The sequence below is a fragment of the Astatotilapia calliptera genome, chromosome 12 (assembly GCF_964374335.1).
Source record: "Astatotilapia calliptera chromosome 12, fAstCal68.1, whole genome shotgun sequence".
In the NCBI taxonomy this organism is placed as follows: Eukaryota; Metazoa; Chordata; class Actinopteri; order Cichliformes; family Cichlidae; genus Astatotilapia; species Astatotilapia calliptera.
In genome coordinates, this window is record NC_137433.1 from 4,405,475 (window position 1) to 4,428,527 (window position 23,053).

Sequence of the window (23,053 nt, forward strand, 5' to 3'; positions counted from 1 at the left end):
AGCAGACGCCTCTGAAAACGTCGAAGCACTTTTGCAAATATGGGATATCTTGATAAACCGAGCAGATATTTGATGTTTACACAACTACTTTCTCACCTGAAAATATGTTAAAAGTTTATTTTGTGACCCAGAAAGATTAGTATGAGTAATTTTAAAACTTAGTAGCGGCCGCCATTGCTGGAAACTGGAGTTTGGCTGGGCCGCGCTATGAATTCTGGGATATGGTAGTAATTTGGACAGCCTTCGGCGCGTCGCTGTGACGTAATCGGTCTACAAATGCGGCCTCAGGAGGATGCAGCCCATGAATTTGGACATGTCCAGAGTATAATCGCAGCCTTTGCGGTTAGAAAATTGCACTTGATCATGTCGCGATATTATCGCAAATGCGATATATCGTTCAGCCCTACTTCTGCTTATCTGGTTCAAGGTTGGAGCCGTCCCAGCTGTTATGGGGCTAGAGGCGGGCAAAACCTGGACAGGTGGTCAGTCTAACACAGAGAAACACACAACCATTCACACTCACATTCAACCTAACTGCATCGCTCTGGACTGTGGGAAGAAGCTGGAGTACCTGGAGGGATCCACAAAGGCATGAGGACTCTCTTGCTCTCAGGTCACTGCCGTTCACGCTGCTCTGAACACTCTGTTGTCTTTGGAACAAATAACACCAAATGAGAGTGAATCACTTCAGAACAACAGGAACACTCCTGGTTATTGTGAGCAAACATCATAACAAGATGAATATATTTACCATTTTAATGAGGGAGAATCTTCTGTGTGGAGTTTCTTCTCAGCGTGACTCTTTTTCCTGACTTTTAGAAACAAGAGGCAGAAAAGAAAGAATAAAAGTTAAAACCTCGACAATTTTCAAGTATTTTAGGACAGAATTTTAGAAACAACCTTAAACACTATTTACTACTTACCACTTTGTTCAGGCTTGCTGGTGTTCGACATGCTTCACTTTATATTAAATCCTGAAGCGCTTCCTCAGTGGAGTCGGGCTCTGGATGCTGTTGTCTTCCTCTTAGCACCCTTTGCTGACGTCTTCAGAAAACGGCAGAGAACCGACATGAGAACTCTGCCATCTGCGCTGTAGTCTGTTACTCTCCAGCGGTTCGTCATCTCCGTGTCCTCTGTTCGGTAAACGGTGGAGATGACTCTGGTGACGGGGGCCGTCGACAGTCAGGGTGCGGACGCAGTTCCTCCGGTCTGCCTTCAGCACAGCGAGATATGCTTTCTCGGGAAGAACTGGAGTCAGGAAGCGTGGATGAGAGCTGGAGCCCGCAGGCGGCAGCATCATCCCAGCTGGTGAGTCCGTAGGAGGAGAAGGAGCGGTGTTCTCTCTCTGGCTCAGCCTCACATGGACAAATGGTGTCGTCACCTGGTCCCGGTGGAGCAATCCTTTAAACAGTATGTGAGGAAAGTCCTTGGACCCCGTCACCAGGTTATGGTATAGAGTGAGGACCAGGTGGGACATGGAGTCCAGATTGCTGTTGGTCAGTTGACGGTTCCTCAAGTTAATGACGACCATCTGACGTGAAATGGTTGGACTCACCAGCTCAGCTACGAGGAAACAAAGCGTGCGTCTACATTAATCATGTGATCGCACAAATTAAAGCCTGAATTTAAATTGTCAAGACATGGCTTCACATCATCATATGTTATTCCACACACAGTAAGAAGCTCCCAGCAGAACTCATTGTTTATGAAAGCCTTCACATTTTCATGTGGTGTAAGGCTGCATGGACTCTCATTGAGGTTTTAATACGCATTCACATTAAGGACTAACGTTTTCATATTAGTTGAGCAACAATCTGCTGAGAATAAAGCAGCTGCACACCTCTATATTGGAGGCGCACAGCAGTCTGACATATTATATTATACCTTTTAGCCTGCTGTACTTACCATAGCATTGATCTTTCTCACGCTCAATCAAAAGGGATAGCAGGTGCATCTAACGATCTAAGTCGGCAGAAATCATTTTGCAATTCCTTCGTTTCTTGAAAAGTTCGGAAAATCCGAGTTTTCACAGCACTAGTAGGAAAAAGCTGCTGTTTGCACTGAAATGTGAAACCGAATTCCAATTTTTCCTTCTGTTTTTATATCCATAGCTCAAACACGCCATCCTCATCACCATGACTCCCAGTGTCACCTAAAACCAATTTCATTTATTCAAAAGAAAAAATTATTTTTCTCATTTAATTTTACTATTGCATGTTCTTTTTTTGCCAATCTTTGTGGTTTTCTATGCTGTAAAAAAAAAAAAAAAAAAATCACCACTTTATAAAAAAAATTACTGAAATTCGTAACGACTATTCAGACTTGATGCAGCCTCAATCATCCAGGAAAGTAAATCTCCAAAAGTTGATTCTGTTCATCTGGACGTAGTGAGTGGGAGAAACGTTTCGTCACTCATCCAAGTGACTTCTTTGCCAATGTTGTGATGTTGTGCCAAAAAGTAATCTGTGTCCAAGAAGTAATTAACAGTATTTAAAGCTATCAAGTATTTGTCTTTCAGCTTGCTCTGAAGAACACAGGTCTTTACCATTAGGCTCCCTACTGTTGTGTAAGCAAAAATGCTGAGTGTAACTCAGGTTTTCCGAAGATTGAGATTTCTGATCATTTGGCAGTCATTGAATGCATCACAGCACGTCATTAGCCATTTCCAGGCATCCATGAAAACAGAATTTATTAAATTTAAGTTAGCAGGGAATTTGCTCGCTAGTTTTCACCCAGGCATAATATAGCATGTTCTGACTGAGAGATATCTGAAAAAATTAAAAAATAAAAGTTGAAGCGAGGGTTCCCGATTGTTAGGGACAAATGCAGTTGCTTGGCAGGATCCTGCAAAGAACCAAACTTCAGTCAGAACAACTGAGATAATCCATCCACAATACGAGGTTAGTCATTATTTACTGCTGCATGAGCTAGGTTGTAGTTAAATCATAAGGTTTTAAAACCCGAGAGATTTCCACAGTGATCACTGACTTTTTTTTCTTTTCTTTTTTTTGGGCCTTGTTAAGATGGAACAAAATACAAAGCATTACAACATGTTAAAAACACAACAGCTTTAATAAACAGAGTAGTCTGAACCCAGGAGCAGGATTCATCACGTCATTTAAAGACCGGATAGGCCTAGTCCAGGTCCAGGCCTTGATGTTTTCATGCCTAAAAAAGTTGAACAGTGTTTGTTTTCGGTTTTTTTGTTTGTTTTGTTTTTTTACATGAACAAGCCTGTATTTTTTTTGATGTTGAGACTGCTAGATGAGCTGTTAGTGATACTGGAAGTCATGAATATGCTTTGGTTAATTCTCCAGCATCCGGGTGTGTGTAGGCTGGTTTTTCCTTTGGTATCCTGTTCCTACTGGATGATGTTCCTCATCTGATGACTCCACTGAAACATCCTACCTGGTAGATGGTCGTTGCTGCAAGTGGATGCTTCTGCTTTCTGGATGCTGTTACTGGATACTACACTGTTCCAACAGGGTGGTAGGAACAAATTGGAGGGCCCCAACGTTGCACTTTACCTTTCCCTGAGCTCAGGTGTTTGTTTGTTTTTTGGCCAAAGGACCTTGATAAATTTTTTTTGTTTTTTTTTTTTGTTTTTTTTGGGAACACTGAGTGGAAAGACAGTAAAAGAAAAGGGTTATTGTTTAAAATTGTGTTTTAATAAATGTGTCTATGTTAAGTGAGTGTGGTGTTCGTTGTGTGCTGGAGGTCTTACTGTTCCTATGGTGGAGCAGCTACTACCAAACTCCTTTACAAAACTAGCCTCTGATGGGTTACAGAGTTTTGGGACACATTTCAATTCTTGTAACCTCTTTCTATAGAAACAGATTTTTTGGGGCCTAAAACATTGTGTTGTGGTGAAATTGATGATACAGACACTTAGTGAATTGCTCAAGGTCAATAGTCCTGATTTCCAAGCATTAAAGCTTTGGTGTAAGTACAGATTGCGTTACACAAGGATTCTTTAGCCATAAGTGACTCATAACAAAAGTCAAAACCACACAAAGTGCATGCTGCAATGACCTCAATGGGCAGTAACACTGCATATTAATTTGGGTCTTAGCTGCTGTTCTTGAATTTACTTTAAGAATTTATTTTTAACAATTATTTTCATTCACTTTAAAACTTCAACTAAAAGTTTGTTGGAGCATCATCTGTTTTCATAAACTGAAAACAGTAATGTTTAAAGCGTTCATCAATGGCTACGAATGATGTGGTTTCCTGGAAGGGGATGAGCTTCTTATCCATCACAAGGTAGTATATGTTAATGGCCTCCCTGCTGGTTCCAGATACAAGGAGGTACAGCTTGCAATGTCTTTCCTGGTGCTCCAGGTGTTCATCTAAGATGATCTGTGACTAAAGTGAGAAACAAAAATAAAGCAATTGGAAACTCTTTTCTCTTCACTACATTCCCAACCAGAGTCATCTCCACCGTTTACCAAACAGAGGACACTGATGACGAACCGCTGGAGAGTAACAGACTACAGCGCAGACGGCAGAGTTCTCATGTCGGTTCTCTGCCGTTTTCTGAAGACGTCGGCAAAGGGTGCTAAGAGGAAGACAACAGCATCCAGAGCCCGACTCCACTGAGGAAGCACTTCAGGATTTAATATAAAGTGAAGCATGTCGAACACCAGCAAGCCTGAACAAAGTGGTAAGTAGTAAATAGTGTTTAAGGTTGTTTCTAAAATTCTGTCCTAAAATACTTGAAAATTGTGGAGGTTTTAACTTTTATTCTTTCTTTTCTGCCTCTTGTTTCTAAAAGTCAGGAAAAAGAGTCACGCTGAGAAGAAACTCCACACAGAAGATTCTCCCTCATTAAAATGGTAAATATATTCATCTTGTTATGACGTTTGCTCACAATAACCAGGAGTGTTCCTGTTGTTCTGAAGTGATTCACTCTCATTTGGTGTTATTTGTTCCAAAGACAACTGAGAGTGTTCAGAGCAGCGTGAACGGCAGTGACCTGAGAGCAAGAGAGTCCTCATGCCTTTGTGGATCCCTCCAGGTACTCCGGCTTCTTCCCACAGTCCAGAGCGATGCAGTTAGGTTGAATGTGAGTGTGAATGGTTGTGTGTTTCTCTGTGTTAGACTGACCACCTGTCCAGGTTTTGCCCCTGCCTCTGACCCCATAACAGCTGGGATGGCTCCAACCTTGAACCAGATAAGCAGAAGAGATGGATGGATGGATGCACTGAAGGCCCTCTCACCAGCTTTCATTTATTAAATTTGTCTTTACTAAACAATTTCTGGTGTGTATTTGCATTGTTACTCAGACAGCAGCTCACATGTCCTCTTTCTGTTTGTGGTGGAAGATTCAGGCAAAAACATATTACATATATAGATTATGATATGACTCAGTTTCACATTAATTGCTATATGATAGTAATGAGGTCCAATTTAATAGTATTGCTAGTATCTAATGAAATGAATTGAACACATGTGATTTTGGGGTCCAGCAAAGTGAATAGTTTTCACTGTGGATAAAATACATGGAAAGGTTTAATGAGTCATATTTCACTACAAAGATGACGAGATTAAAGGTTCTCATAGATGTCGGTCAGAAGTTTTGCTCCATGCTGGATGTTAAATGTTGATCAATGTTTACACATATCTGCACATTTCTAACAGTTCATTTCACAGGTCATCAGTCTCCTGACTGCATATGCAGAGTTTTGTCATCATCATGAATTCTTGCTTTAGTTCCATTCAGTCACTCAACATCAGGTGTCTGCTTGTCCTGAGCTGTGAGAACTACAGTGAGTTCCTTTTCTTCTTTAGCTTAGTATTAATAAACCAGCTCGTAGCTGGGCACCTGCATCCCTGTCTATGGGACAGATCATTTCTGACCAATTGCATAACTGCCTGGTTTTACACAAAGAAATCACTTGTTGTCAGGAGTGATGAAAGTGTTGAAGCACTCAGTGTCACAGGAGACGTCATTCATGATGAGAACTGTGGATGACAAATCACATGATTGGATCCTAGTTCAAAGTACGCTTTCTTGAGTCCTACATGAACATAAGGTACAATTAAAATTAAAAAATTGGTTGAAATGAGTTTGGAAAATAATTGAGATTTTAAGTTGGAAAATATCTTTACTTCCTTTAGCATGCAGTTAGCAAAGGTGAAACTTTTCCACACGGGGATGGAGATTTTTTTTAAAGTTTGAAATAACTGGGATGCTGGCTGTCGTTTAATTTGTTTATTAAAAAAGTCAAGAATATTTTAGTGTTTAACGGTGAAAATAATGGACTGTTATTCATGTGTTTGGAAAGGAGAAATGGAAAGACTGAAAGTGGGGCCTGGTGTTGACTTGCACTTATTCAAAGTGATGAAGTACCAACAGACACTAAACGTTACAGGCTGAAACACATCAACTGCTTTATTATTTCTAGTTTTAAATAAAGTGTAAGAGCAGTGTGCAACAACAAAGTGCCATAAAAATAGAAATAAAATTAAAATCCCTTCAATTAAACAGTCCCTAGTTAATGTTTTAAGTTCTAACTACTAAATATAATAAAAAATATATCAGAGAAATACTTCAGTATTGTAAATTCATAGACGTAGGTGAAACAAGGGAACAAGATGTATAAATTTGTTCTGAAAACTATGTAAACATGTCTAAACACTTTGGTAAAAATAAGAAGAACTACATTTGAAAATGAATGATTGGAATCCAGACTTTTGACTTTTTTGGTTTTCCTCAACACTCCGTCCTCTTAGCATTTTTGTTTTCAAGCTTTTCTAGAAGGAAAATCATTACATCACTGCAAGAAATCTGATGGCCAACTTTATTGTTAATACTAATTACTGCCAGTCCGCTCAGTCTTTCTTGTGCCGTGGAAGGTCTGTGGTAGTTTTTCTTATTGATCTTTTTTTGGAAAAGCTCAAAGTGCAGTGCACCTGTGTTGACCGGGACCTCCGGGTCAACATAGATGAACCAAAGATCAAAAAACAAACATCAAGAACAAAAGCTGCCATATCTGATGTCATATTATACTTAAACATTATGAAAACCCTTCAGTTTTTTTGCGGTTTATTGTACGGAAAAGAAGTCTGCCAGTGGAACAATTGAGAATTACTTGAGATTTTTTTTTAATTATCTCTGCCGCCCCAGGCATAAGCCCCCCAAAGCAATTAATTCTTATTTTTAAAGTTCGTTTATTATTTTTTATTATTAATTGTTTATTGCACTGTGAAATATAAAATATATATTTCACATAAAAAAAACTATTTAAAAAGATTCTCCCCCCAAATCTCACAAACCTATTTTCAGTCTTTTAGTACGTTCTTTTAAATTAAATAATCAATTTTAAATAAGGCAATAAAGCAATGTAATACCTAAAGACGATATTTTTTAATGTGTTTTGCAATGCATTATAGTAAGTTTAAGTCGGAGAGGGGGAGGGGGTCCACTGCCAGGCTCCACTAAGAAAACAGCTGACAGGAAAAACGACCACTTTCACCGGAAAGAAGGAGGAACTGCTTTTATTATCGCCTGAGAGCTGCTGTAATGGCGGTGTCTCGACGTTCATCGCAGCAGCAACAACAGCAAAATACTTTACAGTCTCCGCCGAGAAACGGCTCTCTTTCTGGCGCTCCTCCGGGCTCTCCGCCGATGGCTTTGCTGACCTCGGCCGTCGGACCTTCGGAGAATGAGAGGGAGTGCAGCGGAGGGATTGAAATGGCTTTGGCCTCCCCAGACCTACCAGCCCCGGCCTTAGCGAGCAGTGCGAGCTCCACCACGACAACCTCTGGCGGAGGTAGCAGCAGCGTTTCGAGCCCTGGCTCTGGAGCTGCCAGTCCCACCGACGGCAGCAGCGGCATCGGTGGGGCGTTCAGGGAGTTGTTCGAGGCCTGTCGTAATGGAGACGTATCCAGAGTAAAGAGACTTGTGGATTCGGTGAATGTAAACGCGAAGGACATGGCTGGTCGAAAATCAACCCCCCTTCATTTCGCTGCGGGTAACGAGCTAATGAAGTAGCAACAGCATCTTGTTATTAGCTAACATACTGCGGGCGGCTAGCTAGATAATGTGTTTTGCTTGACTTGTTTAGTGCTAGCGCTAACATTTTATTTACATTTATCTTTCTTATATATTCCTTAAAATGTAACTATAATTTTAAGCTGTCGTTTTATAACTGTTTTATAAGCTGTGCCGCTAATAACATTTAGCTAGGAAACGCAAACCGTCGTATCTTTTAGTTAGGATAACCGTACGTTAGCATGAACTACAACAAAAACTAACAGTATGCTACTACGTGTATGTTGTTTGCTAAGTTCCCATGCCCTAAATTAAATACAACACCTCTGCAATTATTATAGGTAAGAAGTTTGTGTATCTATACGGATGCTTAATCGTATAAAGAGTATTTATATTTTAATATAGTTATAAAGTGTTGTTTTTGTTGGGATATTTCCTGTGAATGGCTAAAAGCTATTAATGTTAGCAGGATACTTATGCAAAACGCTTAATGTAATATAGATGGAAAAACTCAACGCACGTGCTTCTTTCAGGCTTTGGTAGAAAAGATGTTGTGGAGCACCTTCTGCAGACTGGGGCCAATGTTCACGCTAGGGATGATGGAGGTCTCATCCCCCTGCATAATGCCTGCTCTTTTGGACACGCAGAAGTCGTCAGCCTCCTCTTGTGTCAAGGCGCAGATCCAAATGCCAGAGACAACTGGAACTACACTCCGTTACATGAGGCTGCCATCAAGGGAAAGATAGATGTGTGCATTGGTAAGGATGCTAGCCGTTTATATCTACGGTTAGGCAAATATGGAATTGTGTATGTGTGGGAGTGATAAACTTAATAAATATGTGTGTGAGACAGGAAAAACAGCCAGAGCAGGCTGAAAACATTACTTACACTGGGGTGACACACAAACAAATGCCTTAGTGTTTTTTTTTTTTCCCTATCAAATTTCTATAGCCTATATAACCTTTTTATTTGTTAATTTACATAAACATTTGCCTATGCAGGGATGGCTGCCATGTAGAAGTACATCTTGTGGACTCATTTCAAGAGTAAAGAAACAGTTTGAACTAGGGCGATATGGCCAAAAATATTTATCACGATATATATTTGAAAATTTGCGATAACGATATAACCGACGATATAATTGATGCGAGACAAAATACAACTCCACAACATTACTAGCGCAAAAAGACAACCTTCCATTTATTTTCACTTAAACAAGAAGCTGGTTTTTATGTACATTAAAGCTTTATAAAAATGTAACAGTGCAAATGCAAATTCCTTGCTGAAAGTTTAACCAAAAGGCATTTCCAGTAGAAATGGGCTGACATATCCTGAGCATAACCATGTATAATATCCACTGAAGTTAAAAAGAGGTGCTTTGCAACATTAAACTGCAGTGTGCAGTACGTATTTTTCGGACCATAAGGTACATGGGATTATAAGGCACATTAAGCGAAACAAAGCAGTCAGATAAATCAAACTTTATTAAACTCATTCTTGCTTCCTCCACTTCTGTACCATTGATTCATTAATGTTGAATTCTCTGGCAGCTGCTCTATTCCCATGTTGCAGTATATTAATGACTAACCTCGTATTGTGGATGGATTATCTCAGTTGTTCTCCTGACTGAAGTTTGGTCCGTTTACAGCACCCTGCCATGCGATTGCATTTGCCTCCAACTATCAGGAACCTTAACGTTAACTTTTATAAGTGTAAAAGTGTTAGTGTTCGTCCTCCAGCTTCACTGTTTATGCTAACATAGCTGTGTCGCTAGCGATCACGTAGCACATCATTATATAGCAGCTAGCCCAACTTCAGTAACCCTACAAACGTCACTGCTGTTTAGTTTTCTGTCTTCATTTATGTTGGAAGTGATAGCAGAGCTGTACGTTTGAATTTTTCAGAAATCTCTCAGTCAGAACATGCAATATCATGCTTAGGCAACTAGCGAAACTAGCGAGCTAACTTCCGCTAGCTTCCTGCTAGCTTCTAACTCCGTTAAATGTAATAAATTTTGTTTTCATGGATGCCTGGAAGTTAGACTTCATAGTTACACCTGGTAAAGCAGCAATGCTCATCGTTTTATTAAAGATGAAAGAATTTAGACAGTTTTTAACTCTTAGTGATGCTGCAGTGTTCTTTGACCTGAAGATTACGGAGTTTGGGACCCAGATTACTCCCAGATTTAAGCATCTTAGTCCGACAATAACGACGGCCGCTTGCATGTTCTGCAAAAAAGGTGCTTTGTCATGTATCTGACGGACAAACACCAAACCAGTTCCACATCACTGAAGTTGCACCATTTTTACAAACCAATTCTGGTTCATCTGTTTCGCTCAACAATCGGCCATGTGCGTATGAAAACAAGGGCACTGCGCATGCGCGTTTTACTCATATTCTATCGCGATATTTCATTTTCCTATCGTTGCCTAACATTATACTGGTATTACCGTGAATGATATAATATGGCCCAGCCCTAGTTTGAACTGGCATTATGAGCCATCCTAAGCCTCAGTCTTTGGATTATTTGTATAAATAAAATGTGCCTGTGTGGAAATAACTGAGGTTCTACTTGATAAATCAGCCGGGTTCATTCTCAGCACTTAACTTGCCAAACAAACAGAGACTGTAATTGCCCATGGAAAGTTATATCCACTGCAAACATTTATGTGAAGTGTTTTGCATGCCAGGCTCTAATCTAAGCGCTCATTTTCATCCAGATGAATACAAGACTGATGTCATTCTAGTTCTTTGAGTGTATGTGCAAACGTCTGATGAGCTGGAGCATTCATTGTGCGAGGTGGCGTTCTCCCCTGGGGCTCTTTAAAATATAGAGGTGGTGCCAGCTTGAACACTGTTTTCAACTTTGTGTCTTTTATTATTATCTATGCTGTTTAACCAGCCTTCCTCTTTATTAATATGCACAGCATTCTGAGTAACACAAAAAAGGAACGTTAAAATGCAAGTTTTTGTTTATTTCATCTTATCTTTTGCAGTGTTACTGCAACACGGAGCTGATCCTAACATCCGCAACACCGATGGCAAGTCTGCTCTGGATCTGGCTGACCCTTCAGCTAAGGCGGTTCTCACTGGTCAGTCTCGGTTAATGTGCCAAACAAACATAAGCAATAAATGCTATGTAAAGTTAAGTCACATGCCAATATTTATGTATAAGTGTTTCACACGTTTCTCTAATCTGAGAGTTTTTCTTGTTCCAGGTGAATACAAGAAGGATGAACTTTTGGAAGCAGCAAGGTGAGTGTGTCAATAGTTGATGACATGAAGTTCTTGGGTAAACTGCAGTTATAGAAACGATGCTGGTGTGTCCTGTGATTCTGTAAGCACATTTAAGAGTTAAAACATATGAAGGAGGAGAAAAATGATTGCATGTGATATCCTTTTAATCTGACTTTAATTGACCTCATCTTAGTTGCTAGTTTCCATCAATTTATTTTGATTTAACAACATCTGAGTCTTTTCAACCATCTAATTACAGGAGTGGAAATGAAGAAAAACTGATGGCACTGCTGACTCCATTAAATGTCAACTGTCACGCCAGCGATGGTCGCAAGGTAAATGAGCCACAAGTAGCACATTACACCAAATACATACATACACGTTTACTAGTGTGTTTCCAAAACTTCAGATTTTGAGGGGGAAAATGCACGTTGTGTTTTTTTTGTTCGTTTGTTTTTTAATTCAGTCAGCATGTGTTTAAAGGAGTCTGAATTAGTTTGAATGGTGTTTCTATAGAGGATTTATGTTGGGGCCATCTTAATTTGGAAATACCTGTTTTAGACATTTCTTATTCTCTAATCATGCATGCGTGACTCTCATGAGACCATCCACAATCCATTTGCTGCTGTGAAATCATCCTCATTTTAACAGCATCCGTTTTCTTCAACTTGGCTTTTAATTGTCCAGCCTTTTTCAAGGAAACCACTAAAAGCACTATTTCAACCCAGTTTATCAGGCTAGTTGATTCTGTATACATTCTCTTGAAGCTAAAGTAGACATAAATTTACACGAAAAACCCCCAAAACTATATTTTTCCAGCATGTTTGGTCAGTTGTGAAATCTATTTTCTGTGGAAGCACATCTGGTCAGATCAAAGAACTAGGCTTAATGTATTCTGCACAGTTTATTTCTGTGTCATTTTCAGTTCTTAGTCTTTGTTAGTGGGACGTGATTACACTGTAAGCAGTGTTTAGATCACCATGCAGGTTTCCTCCTGTTAATTTTGTTTGTTTTGTTTTTTGTCTTCCTCTTTGTGGTTGAGGGAACTACATGTGTAATGGTACAAACACAGCTGGCACTCCTCTTTTAGACTTTACACACTGTTTATCATGGCTGATTTAGGTGAGGGATCTTGTTTCCATTGCATCCCTATGAACAGGAGCATTTACTCCTACTGTTTGTGTGTGTGTGTGTTTCTTTTTTCTTTTCTTTGGGAGGGGGGGTGGGGTTGGTCCCTCATGCATTATTTTCAAATTATTGAATGATTAGCTTTCTTATCCTGAATAAATGTGTTTATTTCTCTAACCAGCTTAAAACAAAACATAACTACTACCTTCATTATTCCATGAAAACTCATTGTTGCTAACAGTTTTTCAGCACATGTCATTCACTTCTAACCGTATTTTTTTCCATCAGAAATTAAAGTGTTACCTCTTTGCAGTAGAATTGATGTTTGCATGATCTAGGTCTGTAAGCCACTTTGGAGATGTGGTCTGGAATTTAAGCAGACCTAAGAAGAGGAGGAGCAGTCTCCACTGCATCCTCCAGCTACTTACCCTCTCTGGCCCCGTGTCACATTTAATCTCACACCGTCTTTGACGGATCAAACAGTGGTTATTGTCTTACTGCGCTTTATGTTTCACTGACTTTAAGGGAGAGAGAGAAATTGCTGTGAAAAGACACTGTCATTTTGTAATTTTTGTTTCATTTTGTTTTCCGTGTGACTCTGGCAACATTTGTCGATCAGTCAACATCACAAAAAATGCTGGTAAGTTGACCTTGATAACGGCCACTTAATTGATGCACTGTTGTGATCTTTTTTGTTTGTTTTTGTTTTTATTCTTTTATTTTTAATCCATCGTTTTTATTTGACCAATAAGCTGGCTGTCACTTGTTAATTGCACATCATGGACCTGGGTGTACGGGTCACTCATTTATCCTACCCTGATGCTCCTCTGTTGTGTGTGCGTGAATGTGAGTGAGCGACTGAACTGGGTTGGTGTCATGGTGACGACTCATCTTTTTGGATTTGGAGAGGAGCACAAAATGCCCACTGCCTGCCTACTTCAGCGTCTGTCCTCTCTCCTCTGCACACTCACCCACACTTCTCCAGCTTTCGATCACTTGCACATAAATCAGTGTCTGATTTATCTTTTCATTAATTTTGTTTTTGATGATGGTGATAATTCATGCATGCCTGAAGGCCTGCCCCTCTGCACTTTGTTTGTCAATCGAATCTTGAATTTGTGTCATTGTAACTTGTGTATACTTCACATGTCCTTGTTGGATTAGTTGGTATGCAGTAATGAATGGTCTAAACTTAACCTGCCATTCTAGTGCTATGCTCTTCCCTCCATGTTGATTGCTTCTAAATTGCCTGTGTCATCCCAAACTGAATGAAGCCTCCATGATTCAACTCTCATTATTCAGAGCTGTTTTTTGTTTTTTTTCACTGTCACTTAATAGTCTTACATTTCTGCATTTTTATATTAACATCACTGCATGGATTGAAATGAAACAATGTCCCTTCTTTTCATTGTGAGCTTGACCTGAGCCAGATTTTTGAACAGTGAACAAATGCAATTGAAATGGGATTTGCAGCTTTGCTTATACTAATTCTCATTTTTCTTGGCTGAAATTAGGCTATTTGATTTTTTGTTTTTTCTCAGCCTGCTTATTGTAGCTTCACTGCATCCTATTATGGTTGGGATTCAATATAATTTTATTTACTCAATAGCTAGTATTGAATGATTGTTTTTATACACAGGTAATTGAAAAATTAATAGAAATTAAAATTGGAAGCATTTTTGTATGTTTCTATTGTTTTTTTTCTTTTTATTTATTTGTTAATTATTTTATAACTGGAATTGGAAAGTAAGTCAGATATTGTATCCTAACCATAATTCACAAGCAGCCTTTTGGACTTTACTACTCCTCAGCTTACTGCATCAAACCTATTTTCGAAGTACTAAGACCTAAAAGATTTATTTTTTTGTGATCTTATCAATTGGAAATCGAGTTAGATGACTAGTGAGGTTAAAGTTGCTCGTCGTCGCTCAGGTCAGACATAGTAACAACAGCAACTGAATTTTGTTGTTGAATTTTCCCCACAAACTCATTGACTCTGCATCACGATGTCCGCCATTCATCTGCAACTCACCGAGCATAGCCTGCTCTAGCACAATTGCTTTTGGCCTTAATCAGCCGCTCGCTCATGTGGCCATCAAAGGCAGTATGCACCGACCCGGCCCACGAACGATGTTAACAGGCTTTCTTTCTCTTGCAGTCTACACCGCTGCACCTGGCTGCTGGGTACAACCGGGTCCGCATCGTTCAGCTCCTCCTTCAGCATGGGGCTGATGTTCACGCCAAGGACAAAGGGTGAGGCTTTTTTTTCTCTTCTCTCTTTTGTCCTTTTAAGTATAAGTCACGACACTAACCAGAGTGTGTTGTCCGGCAGTGGTCTGGTTCCTCTTCACAACGCCTGCTCCTACGGTCACTACGAGGTCACCGAGCTTCTGCTTAAAGTAAGACACGATTTCTTATTTGATGAGCTTGTGCTTTTAGGACTCTGGGTTGGTTGAAATGTTATTGAGCAATGAATAAGTGTAACTCGTTTCGCTTTGTAAAATCATGTCATGAGTTATAACTAGGAAATAACGTAGTGCTAGGAATTGTAATCAGACACTAATTACATTTTGTTATGTCAGATACTGATGTGATGAAACAAATGTTTCTTCCTTCTCCTGTACACGTTTTGTGCTGTTTCTCTCTGCAGCATGGAGCCTGTGTGAATGCCATGGACCTGTGGCAGTTCACTCCCCTCCACGAGGCAGCATCCAAGAACCGAGTGGAGGTTTGTTCCTTGCTGCTAAGCCACGGGGCTGACCCCACCCTCCTAAACTGCCACAGCAAGAGTGCTGTGGACATGGCTCCGACTCCAGAGCTGAAAGAAAGGCTTACCTGTGAGTTCTCGCTAAGCCACCTAAAAGGCTTCATCAGCAGGCATTTTTTTCCACAAAGATTAGCTTTCATGTACTTAGAAACCCAAATCATTAGACCATACCTAATTTGTCATTTCCACATCTCTTTTTAGATGAGTTCAAAGGTCACTCATTGCTGCAGGCAGCCAGGGAGGCGGACGTGGCCAAAGTGAAGAAGACGCTGGCTCTGGAAATTATCAGCTTCAAACATCCTCAGACCAACGAAACAGCTCTGGTCAGAATCACGTCTATGGAGCTTGCCAGTAGTTTCTCTTAACATGCCTGTCTCTCTCTCTCTCATTGTGCTACCAGCAGTTCTTTGCATAATTCTGCATAATGAAGATGAAGCTCGGCACTAATATAATGTTAATGTGTATTTCAGCACTGTGCTGTGGCTTCACCCCACCCTAAGAGAAAGCAGGTGACCGAGTTGTTGCTGCGTAAAGGTGCCAACATCAATGAGAAGAACAAAGAGTAAGTTAACAACAAAAAGTTTTTAGATTGTATTTTTAAAAGTAAGAAGCAAATAAACTAGGAGTTCATCTTAAAGGTAATGAATGTAGCTGATATAATAATAATAATTATTATAAGCATTTTATTCCAAATTAAGCAACTTAATCTCTGTGGTCTAAGATGTGACAACATAATTGCAAAAAAATGTGTTGCAAGTAAAAACACATTAAAGTGCCGCAAAGACGTGAGACCGTGATGTAAAACATTTTAAAAAAACGAAAAGCTGCTGATTCAGCACTAAAGAGTGATAATGGTGACATGTTCTCATCTGTGACGTCTTTTAGCTTCATGACCCCGTTGCACGTCGCTGCCGAGAGAGCTCACAATGATATCCTTGAGGTGCTGCAGAAACATGGAGCAAAGGTGTGCTTTTGCATTTCCTTTTTGAAAAAATGTGGTCTTTGGGAGAGTTGTTGGTATGAAACTTAGAAACCTCTTTCGTTCTGACTCCAGGTCAATGCTGTGGACACTCTGGGTCAGACAGCTCTTCATAGAGCGGCGCTGGCTGGTCACATCCAGACCTGCAAGCTGCTGCTGAGTTACGGGGCCGACCCCTCCATTGTGTCTCTGCAGGGCTTCACCGCTGCTCAGATGGGCAACGAAGCTGTGCAACAGATCCTCAACGGTGATTACCGCACTTCTAACTTTCAAGAAAATGGAAAAAACACTATTTTTCTTGATCATCACATGGTGTATGTGAGTCCTTCTTTGACAGCTTTTTTTTTTTTCTTTCTCTTTTCCAGAAAATGTTCCCACACGTAACTCTGACGTGGACTACAGGTTTCTGGAGGCGGCCAAAGCAGGAGATCTGGATACAGTGCAAGTAAGTTCACTGATTCTTCTGCCTGATCATTCATGATGAGTTTCACAGAGACTTATTACTGTGATAAAATCTTTATTGTACACTTGTAAAATTTGTAGCACATCAGTTCCACATGCTCACTAGTAGCAGTGATATAAAATGTAATGTCTTGTAAACTTGGCTAATTAGAAAATGTACGTTTGGCAGCAACTTTGCACCCCCCAGAACGTAAACTGTCGGGACTTGGAGGGGCGCCACTCCACTCCTCTGCACTTTGCGGCCGGTTACAATCGAGTGGCTGTTGTTGAATACCTGCTACACCATGGAGCTGACGTTCACGCCAAAGACAAGGGGTGAGTTCTTAAACTACCATCTTACAGTCTGTTAGTTCACTAAAAATGTCATAAAAGACATCAGAAGTTATCATGTTTAAAGCCTTTTAAGCCGTAATTATCAGTACTTTAAACACATTTTCTTCCCTCTTAAATGTGATCTTTTTTTCTGCCGGTTTTCCTCCTTCAGTGGTCTTGTTCCCCTCCACAATGCGTGCTCCTATGGTCACTATGAAGTGGCCGAGTTGCTGGTCAGACATGGAGCTTCAGTGAACGTGGCCGACCTTTGGAAGTTCACCCCTCTTCACGAGGCTGCGGCCAAAGGAAAATATGAAATCTGCAAACTGCTACTCAAAGTAAGCGCCCACCCTCATGATTCTGACAGGAAAACGAATCACTTTGGCCTGGAAAGTCACTCAGTGTCATGTGCAACAAATATTTTTATAAAATCGATCAACTAAACCTTTCTGTTCAGCATGGAGCCGACCCAAGCAAGAAGAACCGTGATGGCAACATGCCGCTGGACATGGTGAAAGATGGGGACACGGACATCCAGGACCTGCTGAGGGGCGATGCCGCCCTGCTGGATGCTGCCAAGAAGGGCTGCCTGGCCCGGGTCCAGAAGCTCTGCTCCCCGGAGAATATCAACTGCAGAGACACACAGGGGCGCAACTCCACACCGCTTCACCTCGCAGGTACAAGCTCTTCTGATGTGTTTGTATACTTTTGTACTGAGTAAAAATACTAACTCACACACTGTTTGACATAAAAACTTGGAACATAATATGTCCTGTTTTTCTGGCTGTTGGTCTTATGTGTTTTGTATTTACACAGTATTTCCTTTGCATTTTATTCATGTCGAGCTGTAAAAAGAGTGGAGCTCAATGAGACTAATCTCATCTAATTAAATATGCATTAAAAAAGACTTTTCGAAGTGTGTTCATATGAAGGAAGTTGCACTGACTCTTTTTTTTTTTTTTCTTCTTCTTCTTCTCTCAGCTGGCTACAACAACCTTGAAGTGGCGGAGTATCTATTAGAACACGGGGCCGACGTCAACGCACAGGACAAAGGAGGCCTTATCCCTCTTCATAATGCTGCCTCTTACGGGGTCAGTCTCAGCTACATAAACAGAAACATTTTTGTGGGTTTTGTAGCTGTAGATACATGAAAAGTGTAAACATTGTAGATGAAAAGATACTTGAGCTGATGACCTTGCCATCAGCTCTTGAAAACTGTGTCAGTAACTGTGTTATTTTATTTAACTTGAAGTTCAGGGTTTAACTTGTGATCTGTTCCCTCTCTTCCTCGCAGCATGTGGATATTGCAGCCCTTCTGATCAAATACAACACGTGTGTGAATGCCACAGACAAATGGGCGTTCACACCCCTCCATGAAGCAGCTCAGAAGGGTCGCACACAGCTCTGTGCGTTGCTGCTGGCTCATGGAGCCGACCCCACCATGAAGAACCAGGAGGGGCAGACTGCTCTGGATCTGGCTACGGTAATGGCTCCTGTCTGAAAGAATAACTGTGATACTAAACGCACCATAAAATGAAATTCTGTACTTCAATATGTTTGCTCGTTGAAAGGCTCAGGCTGTTTCCTTTGCTGAATTTTTTTAACTTGTATATTCCTGCAGGCTGATGACATCCGAGCCCTGCTGATGGATGCCATGCCACCGGATGCCCTGCCCAGCTGCTTTAAGCCTCAGGCCACAGTGGTCAGCGCCTCTGTCATCTCCCCTGCCTCCACGCCTTCTTGTCTCTCAGCTGCCAGCAGCATAGACAACCTTGCCGGGCCCCTCACTGAGCTGGCTGCTGCCGCTGCTACAGGGTCCTCCGGGGTGGCAGATGGAGCCACTGGCACTGACCGCAAGGAAGGGGAAAGTAAGTTTGTTGCGGTCCTTATATCAAACACTGCTCAGTTTATAAAATCTTGTTAAGCAGACAAATTGGACATAAAAGAGATTGGGGAGCTTGTGTTACAATTATTTGTTTTATTAAATCTTCTGGGTTTTTTGTTTTGTTGTTTTATTTTTTTTCATAGTGGCAATGCTGGACATGAACATAAGTCAATTCCTGAAGAGTCTGGGCCTGGAGCACCTCAGGGACATCTTTGAGAGAGAGCAGGTCATAATGGCTTTTTCTAGCAAACACACCTTTTACGCTGGACCTGTAACCCGCTGGTTATACGTTTGACCAAAATTAAATTATTAAAGGTCTCAATTTGTTGTGGGGTTCTTTTTTTCTCAGATCACACTGGATGTGCTGGCTGACATGGGCCATGAGGAGCTGAAGGAGATCGGGATTAATGCATATGGCCACCGACACAAGCTCATCAAGGGAGTTGAGAGGCTGCTGGGTGGCCAACAAGGTGAGGTGTAACCCAGTGGCTTTTGGGGGGATTTTTTTTGGTACTACTTTAATAGAGAGTGTGCATCTTTACACTTTGAATCTTGATCACTTCTCAGGTGGCAACCCATACCTGACATTCCACTGTGCCAGCCAGGGAACCATTCTTATAGACCTCGCCCCAGAAGACAAGGAGTACCAGTCAGTGGAGGAGGAGGTGAGCTGAGAAGCTGCATTTACCCAAAAATAGTGTCTCTTTTTTAATGCAGCTGTTCTAAATACCTGGTAAATTATTATGTAGCGATAGCTGGACAGAGTGCCTTATAACAAATCTTGTTGTTCATGTGTGTCACACAGATGCAGAGCACCATCAGAGAGCACAGAGATGGAGGCAATGCTGGTGGTGTCTTCAGCAGATACAACATCATTAAGGTCTGAATGCTGACTCTTTACTTGACTGTTTTGATTATCAGCAAAATACTGACCAAGTGTTGGCTATTTTTTAAAATCTTTATTTAGTATATTTTTGGGGTTACAAACCTCAATATTACAGCAGTTTGGGAGGAGTCATTAGTTTATGGTGTAAAACAAACACAACTCCCTGCATCCTGTTTGAAATGTACCCTACTGTATCACACAGATTCAAAAGGTGGTAAACAAGAAGCTGAGGGAACGTTACACCCACAGGCAGAAGGAGATCGCAGATGAGAACCACAACCATCACAATGAGCGGATGTTGTTTCACGGTAACCACGCCCACTGTCACACCATCTATGTGCTCTGTGTGTCTGCAGCAGACATAACAGAAAACCTGACTACTGTGTAACTTCATCCTGCCACAATTTCTTACAGGCTCCCCGTTTATCAATGCCATCATTCACAAAGGCTTTGATGAGCGTCACGCCTACATAGGAGGGATGTTTGGAGCAGGTATCTATTTTGCAGAGAACTCCTCAAAAAGCAATCAATACGTCTACGGCATTGGTGGAGGCACTGGCTGCCCAACACACAAAGACCGATCCTGCTACCTGTGCCACAGGTAACTTTTGGCTGTCACCCATTAAACTGCAGCACAAAGATGTTGTAGCAAAGTTTTGTTCCTGTACTCAGTTCATATGTTGTGACTTCTCAGGCAAATGCTTTTCTGCCGAGTGACTTTGGGGAAGTCGTTCCTACAGTTCAGTGCCATGAAGATGGCTCACGCTCCCCCAGGACATCATTCAGTAATCGGGCGGCCCAGCGTTAACGGCCTAGCTTACGCCGAGTACGTCATCTACAGAGGAGAGCAGGTAATTAAGAACTCGGGCCATAGCGTTAGCAAAAAGCAACACGTGCTGTGTAATATTGGCTGACACCCTGCTTTGTTTTCTTTAGGCCTACCCAGAGTACCTCATCACCTACCAGATCCTTAAGCCTGAGAGCGCAGGGCAGTCTGCAGCAGGAGCCGAGCAGAAGTCGTAGTTACTTCATGTTACACAAACTCACACAAAGACTCGATGCTTGCTTCTTTTTTCCCCCATTTGTATTGCAAATGCCTAAACACCGTTTTTATTTACCAAACACATTTCCAGTTTTCTGTCCAGTAGAGCCCATGGTGACCAGTGCTTCATGAGCAGATATGCTGTAATACTCCTCATGGTGATTTTCTTTTAGTTTTTTTCCTTTTTTCTGTTTTGGACTCGGCTGCATGATTTTACAGAAGCATGTAAAGCCCAATAGCGTGTGTGGGTTAGTTTTTTGTTTTCAATATGTCTCCCCTCCTCACCAGTGAGAAGGATGCCTGTAGAGACTTTGAAGTTTCAGCATTAACAGTTTGCCACTCTCTGTCGCCTCATACCTTGTGACTGTGGAGAATCAGCAGCAGCCGCCTTCGCCTCACCTCTACTCACACTTGCTGTCGAAACCTCAAACCTGTGGACTACTACAACCCTGTCGTGTTTGGGGTTCAAGACTGTATAGAATGGTCTGTGGTTAACTGTGACTTTAATGCTAACCTATAACACTACCATACATGTAACAGGTTGTCATTGCTATACTGTAATGCTGACGTTCCAAACTTTGAACCCGAGAACACTACAAAGACTGAACTGCAATGTTTAACGGTGGCTTTATTTAGGGTTGGGCACGATTGGTTGAGAAAGGGCGTCACAGAGTTTGGGACTGTTTGGGATATTACAGTACTGATTTGCTGGTCAGTGCAAGGCATCATAACTACGCAGCTAAATGTGTTTGTGTTTCCTTACAAGTGGACATCCTACAGCCAGTGAGCTCAAAGCACCCTTTCTGTCGCCATGGTTTTACTCACAGACATCACACCCATATGGATTTGCACTTTTACGTAGAAAACTATTTAAGTTATTTTGAAATTTAACTTGCAAGTTTGCGGAGGAAAAATATTTGTACAGGTTGTGTAAATGTTTGTGTATAACTGTTGCTGTTTAACAATTTTTTTGAGTTAAACTGTAAATGACATCTGTATTTTTCCTTTAATGCCTTCTGATTCTCCTATACCGTTTTTGTTTTTTGTTTTTTTAATAAATGTCCCATTAACAGCTCCTTGTGTTTTGAGCGTCTGATTTATTATCCATTTCTTTTATGATATGTAAAGTCGAAGGTTAGGGATTTAATGTAGCTTGATGCGCAACTAAACCAGTATGATTGAAATTGCAGTCAAATAACTGGCATCTAAGATAAGATAAGATAAGATAACCTTTATTAGTCCCACACGTGGGAAATTTGTTTTGTCACAGCAGGAAGTGGACAGTGCAAAAGTTATGACGCAAAAATTAGAATACAATAAGAATAAATACAGTACACAGCTGTACAGAATAGAATAAAATAATATACTATATACAGTAGAATAAAATAGAATAAAAATATACAATAAGATAAAAATAGAATACGAATGCTATATACAACTGAGTAAAAATACAACGATGCCAGAAAAGATTATTGCACTTAGTGTTATTGCACATGTGTGGATGTGTGTGTTTGTTCAGTTAAAGTCTTTGTTGTGGAGTCTGACAGCAGTGGGGAGGAAAGACCTGCGAAATCTCTCCGTCCCACACCGTGGGTGCCGCAGTCTCCCACTGAAGGAGCTGCTCAGTGCTGTCACAGTCTGCTGCATGGGGTGGGAGACGTTGTCCAACAGGGATGACAGCTTAGCCGCCATTCTCCTGTCACTCACCACCTCCACTGGGTCCAGAGGGCATCCTAGAACAGAGCTGGCCCTTCGGATCACCCTGTTCAGTCTCTTCCTGTCCCCAGCAGAGATGCTGCCGCCCCAGCAGACCACACCATAAAAGATAGCAGAAGCCACCACAGAGTCATAGAAGGTCTTCAGGAGTGGGCCCTCCACCCCAAACGACCTGAGTCTCCGCAGCAGGTACAGCCTGCTCTGCCCTTTCCTGTAGAGGGCGTCTGAGTTATGAGTCCAGTCCAGTCTGTTGTTCAGATGAACACCAAGGTACCTGTAGCTGTCCACAGCCTCAATGTCCATACCCTGGATGTTCAGTGGTTGCAGTGGAGAATGCTTGTGCCTGCGGAAGTCTACCACCAGCTCCTTGGTTTTACTGGCGTTGATCTGGAGGTAGTTCAGCTGGCACCAGTCCACAAAGTCTTGAGTCAGTCCTCTGTACTCCTTGTCGTCCCCATCAGTGATGAGGCCGACTATTGCAGAGTCATCAGAGAACTTCTGCAGGAAGCACTGGGTGGAATTGTGGGAGAAGTCTGCAGTGTAGATGGTGAAGAGGAACGGAGCCAGAACCGTTCCCTGTGGGGCCCCCGTACTGCAGACGACCCTGTCCGACACACAGCCCTGAGTCCTCACATACTGTGGT

The 23,053-nt window shown here is 41.4% G+C and overlaps 1 protein-coding gene and 1 long non-coding RNA gene across 3 annotated transcripts; both read left to right on the forward strand.

Moving 5' to 3' along the window:
* Window positions 1–4,429: 4,429 nt before the first annotated feature.
* Window positions 4,430–5,255, forward strand: LOC145432134 (uncharacterized). The gene is made up of 4 exons (XR_013912412.1): window positions 4,430–4,663; window positions 4,775–4,835; window positions 4,937–5,017; window positions 5,101–5,255. It is a non-coding gene; the product is annotated as an uncharacterized LOC145432134 (long non-coding RNA).
* A 1,930-nt stretch (window positions 5,256–7,185) lies between these two features.
* On the forward strand, window positions 7,186–21,769 carry LOC113033497 (poly [ADP-ribose] polymerase tankyrase-1). 2 transcript variants are annotated; one of them, XM_026187337.2, is made up of 28 exons: window positions 7,186–7,976; window positions 8,530–8,754; window positions 10,993–11,088; window positions 11,215–11,251; window positions 11,493–11,568; window positions 12,981–13,001; window positions 14,520–14,614; window positions 14,694–14,760; window positions 15,012–15,198; window positions 15,330–15,451; window positions 15,599–15,690; window positions 16,014–16,092; window positions 16,183–16,354; window positions 16,473–16,552; window positions 16,739–16,884; window positions 17,054–17,219; window positions 17,339–17,558; window positions 17,863–17,972; window positions 18,176–18,364; window positions 18,503–18,749; window positions 18,910–18,992; window positions 19,116–19,236; window positions 19,334–19,431; window positions 19,572–19,646; window positions 19,855–19,960; window positions 20,067–20,253; window positions 20,347–20,503; window positions 20,589–21,769. In XM_026187337.2, exons 1-28 carry the CDS (start codon window positions 7,526–7,528, stop codon window positions 20,673–20,675), a joined length of 3,792 nt encoding a protein of 1,263 aa, XP_026043122.2. In that variant the 5' UTR covers window positions 7,186–7,525; the 3' UTR covers window positions 20,676–21,769. The 2 variants fall into 2 exon arrangements, with proteins under 2 accessions (XP_026043122.2, XP_026043123.2); XM_026187338.2 differs by lacking the exon at window positions 12,981–13,001.
* The last annotated feature ends 1,284 nt before the right edge of the window (window positions 21,770–23,053 follow it).

Coding starts and splice junctions, on each gene's coding strand:
- LOC113033497 (XM_026187337.2), top strand. CDS start 7,526: ATGGCGGTGTCTCGACGTTCATCGCAGCAGCAACAACAGCAAAATACT. Junction 11,089..11,214: donor AGCTAAGGCGGTTCTCACTG/GTCAGTCTCGGT, acceptor TTCTTGTTCCAG/GTGAATACAAGAAGGATGAA. Junction 16,553..16,738: donor GAGATCTGGATACAGTGCAA/GTAAGTTCACTG, acceptor TACGTTTGGCAG/CAACTTTGCACCCCCCAGAA.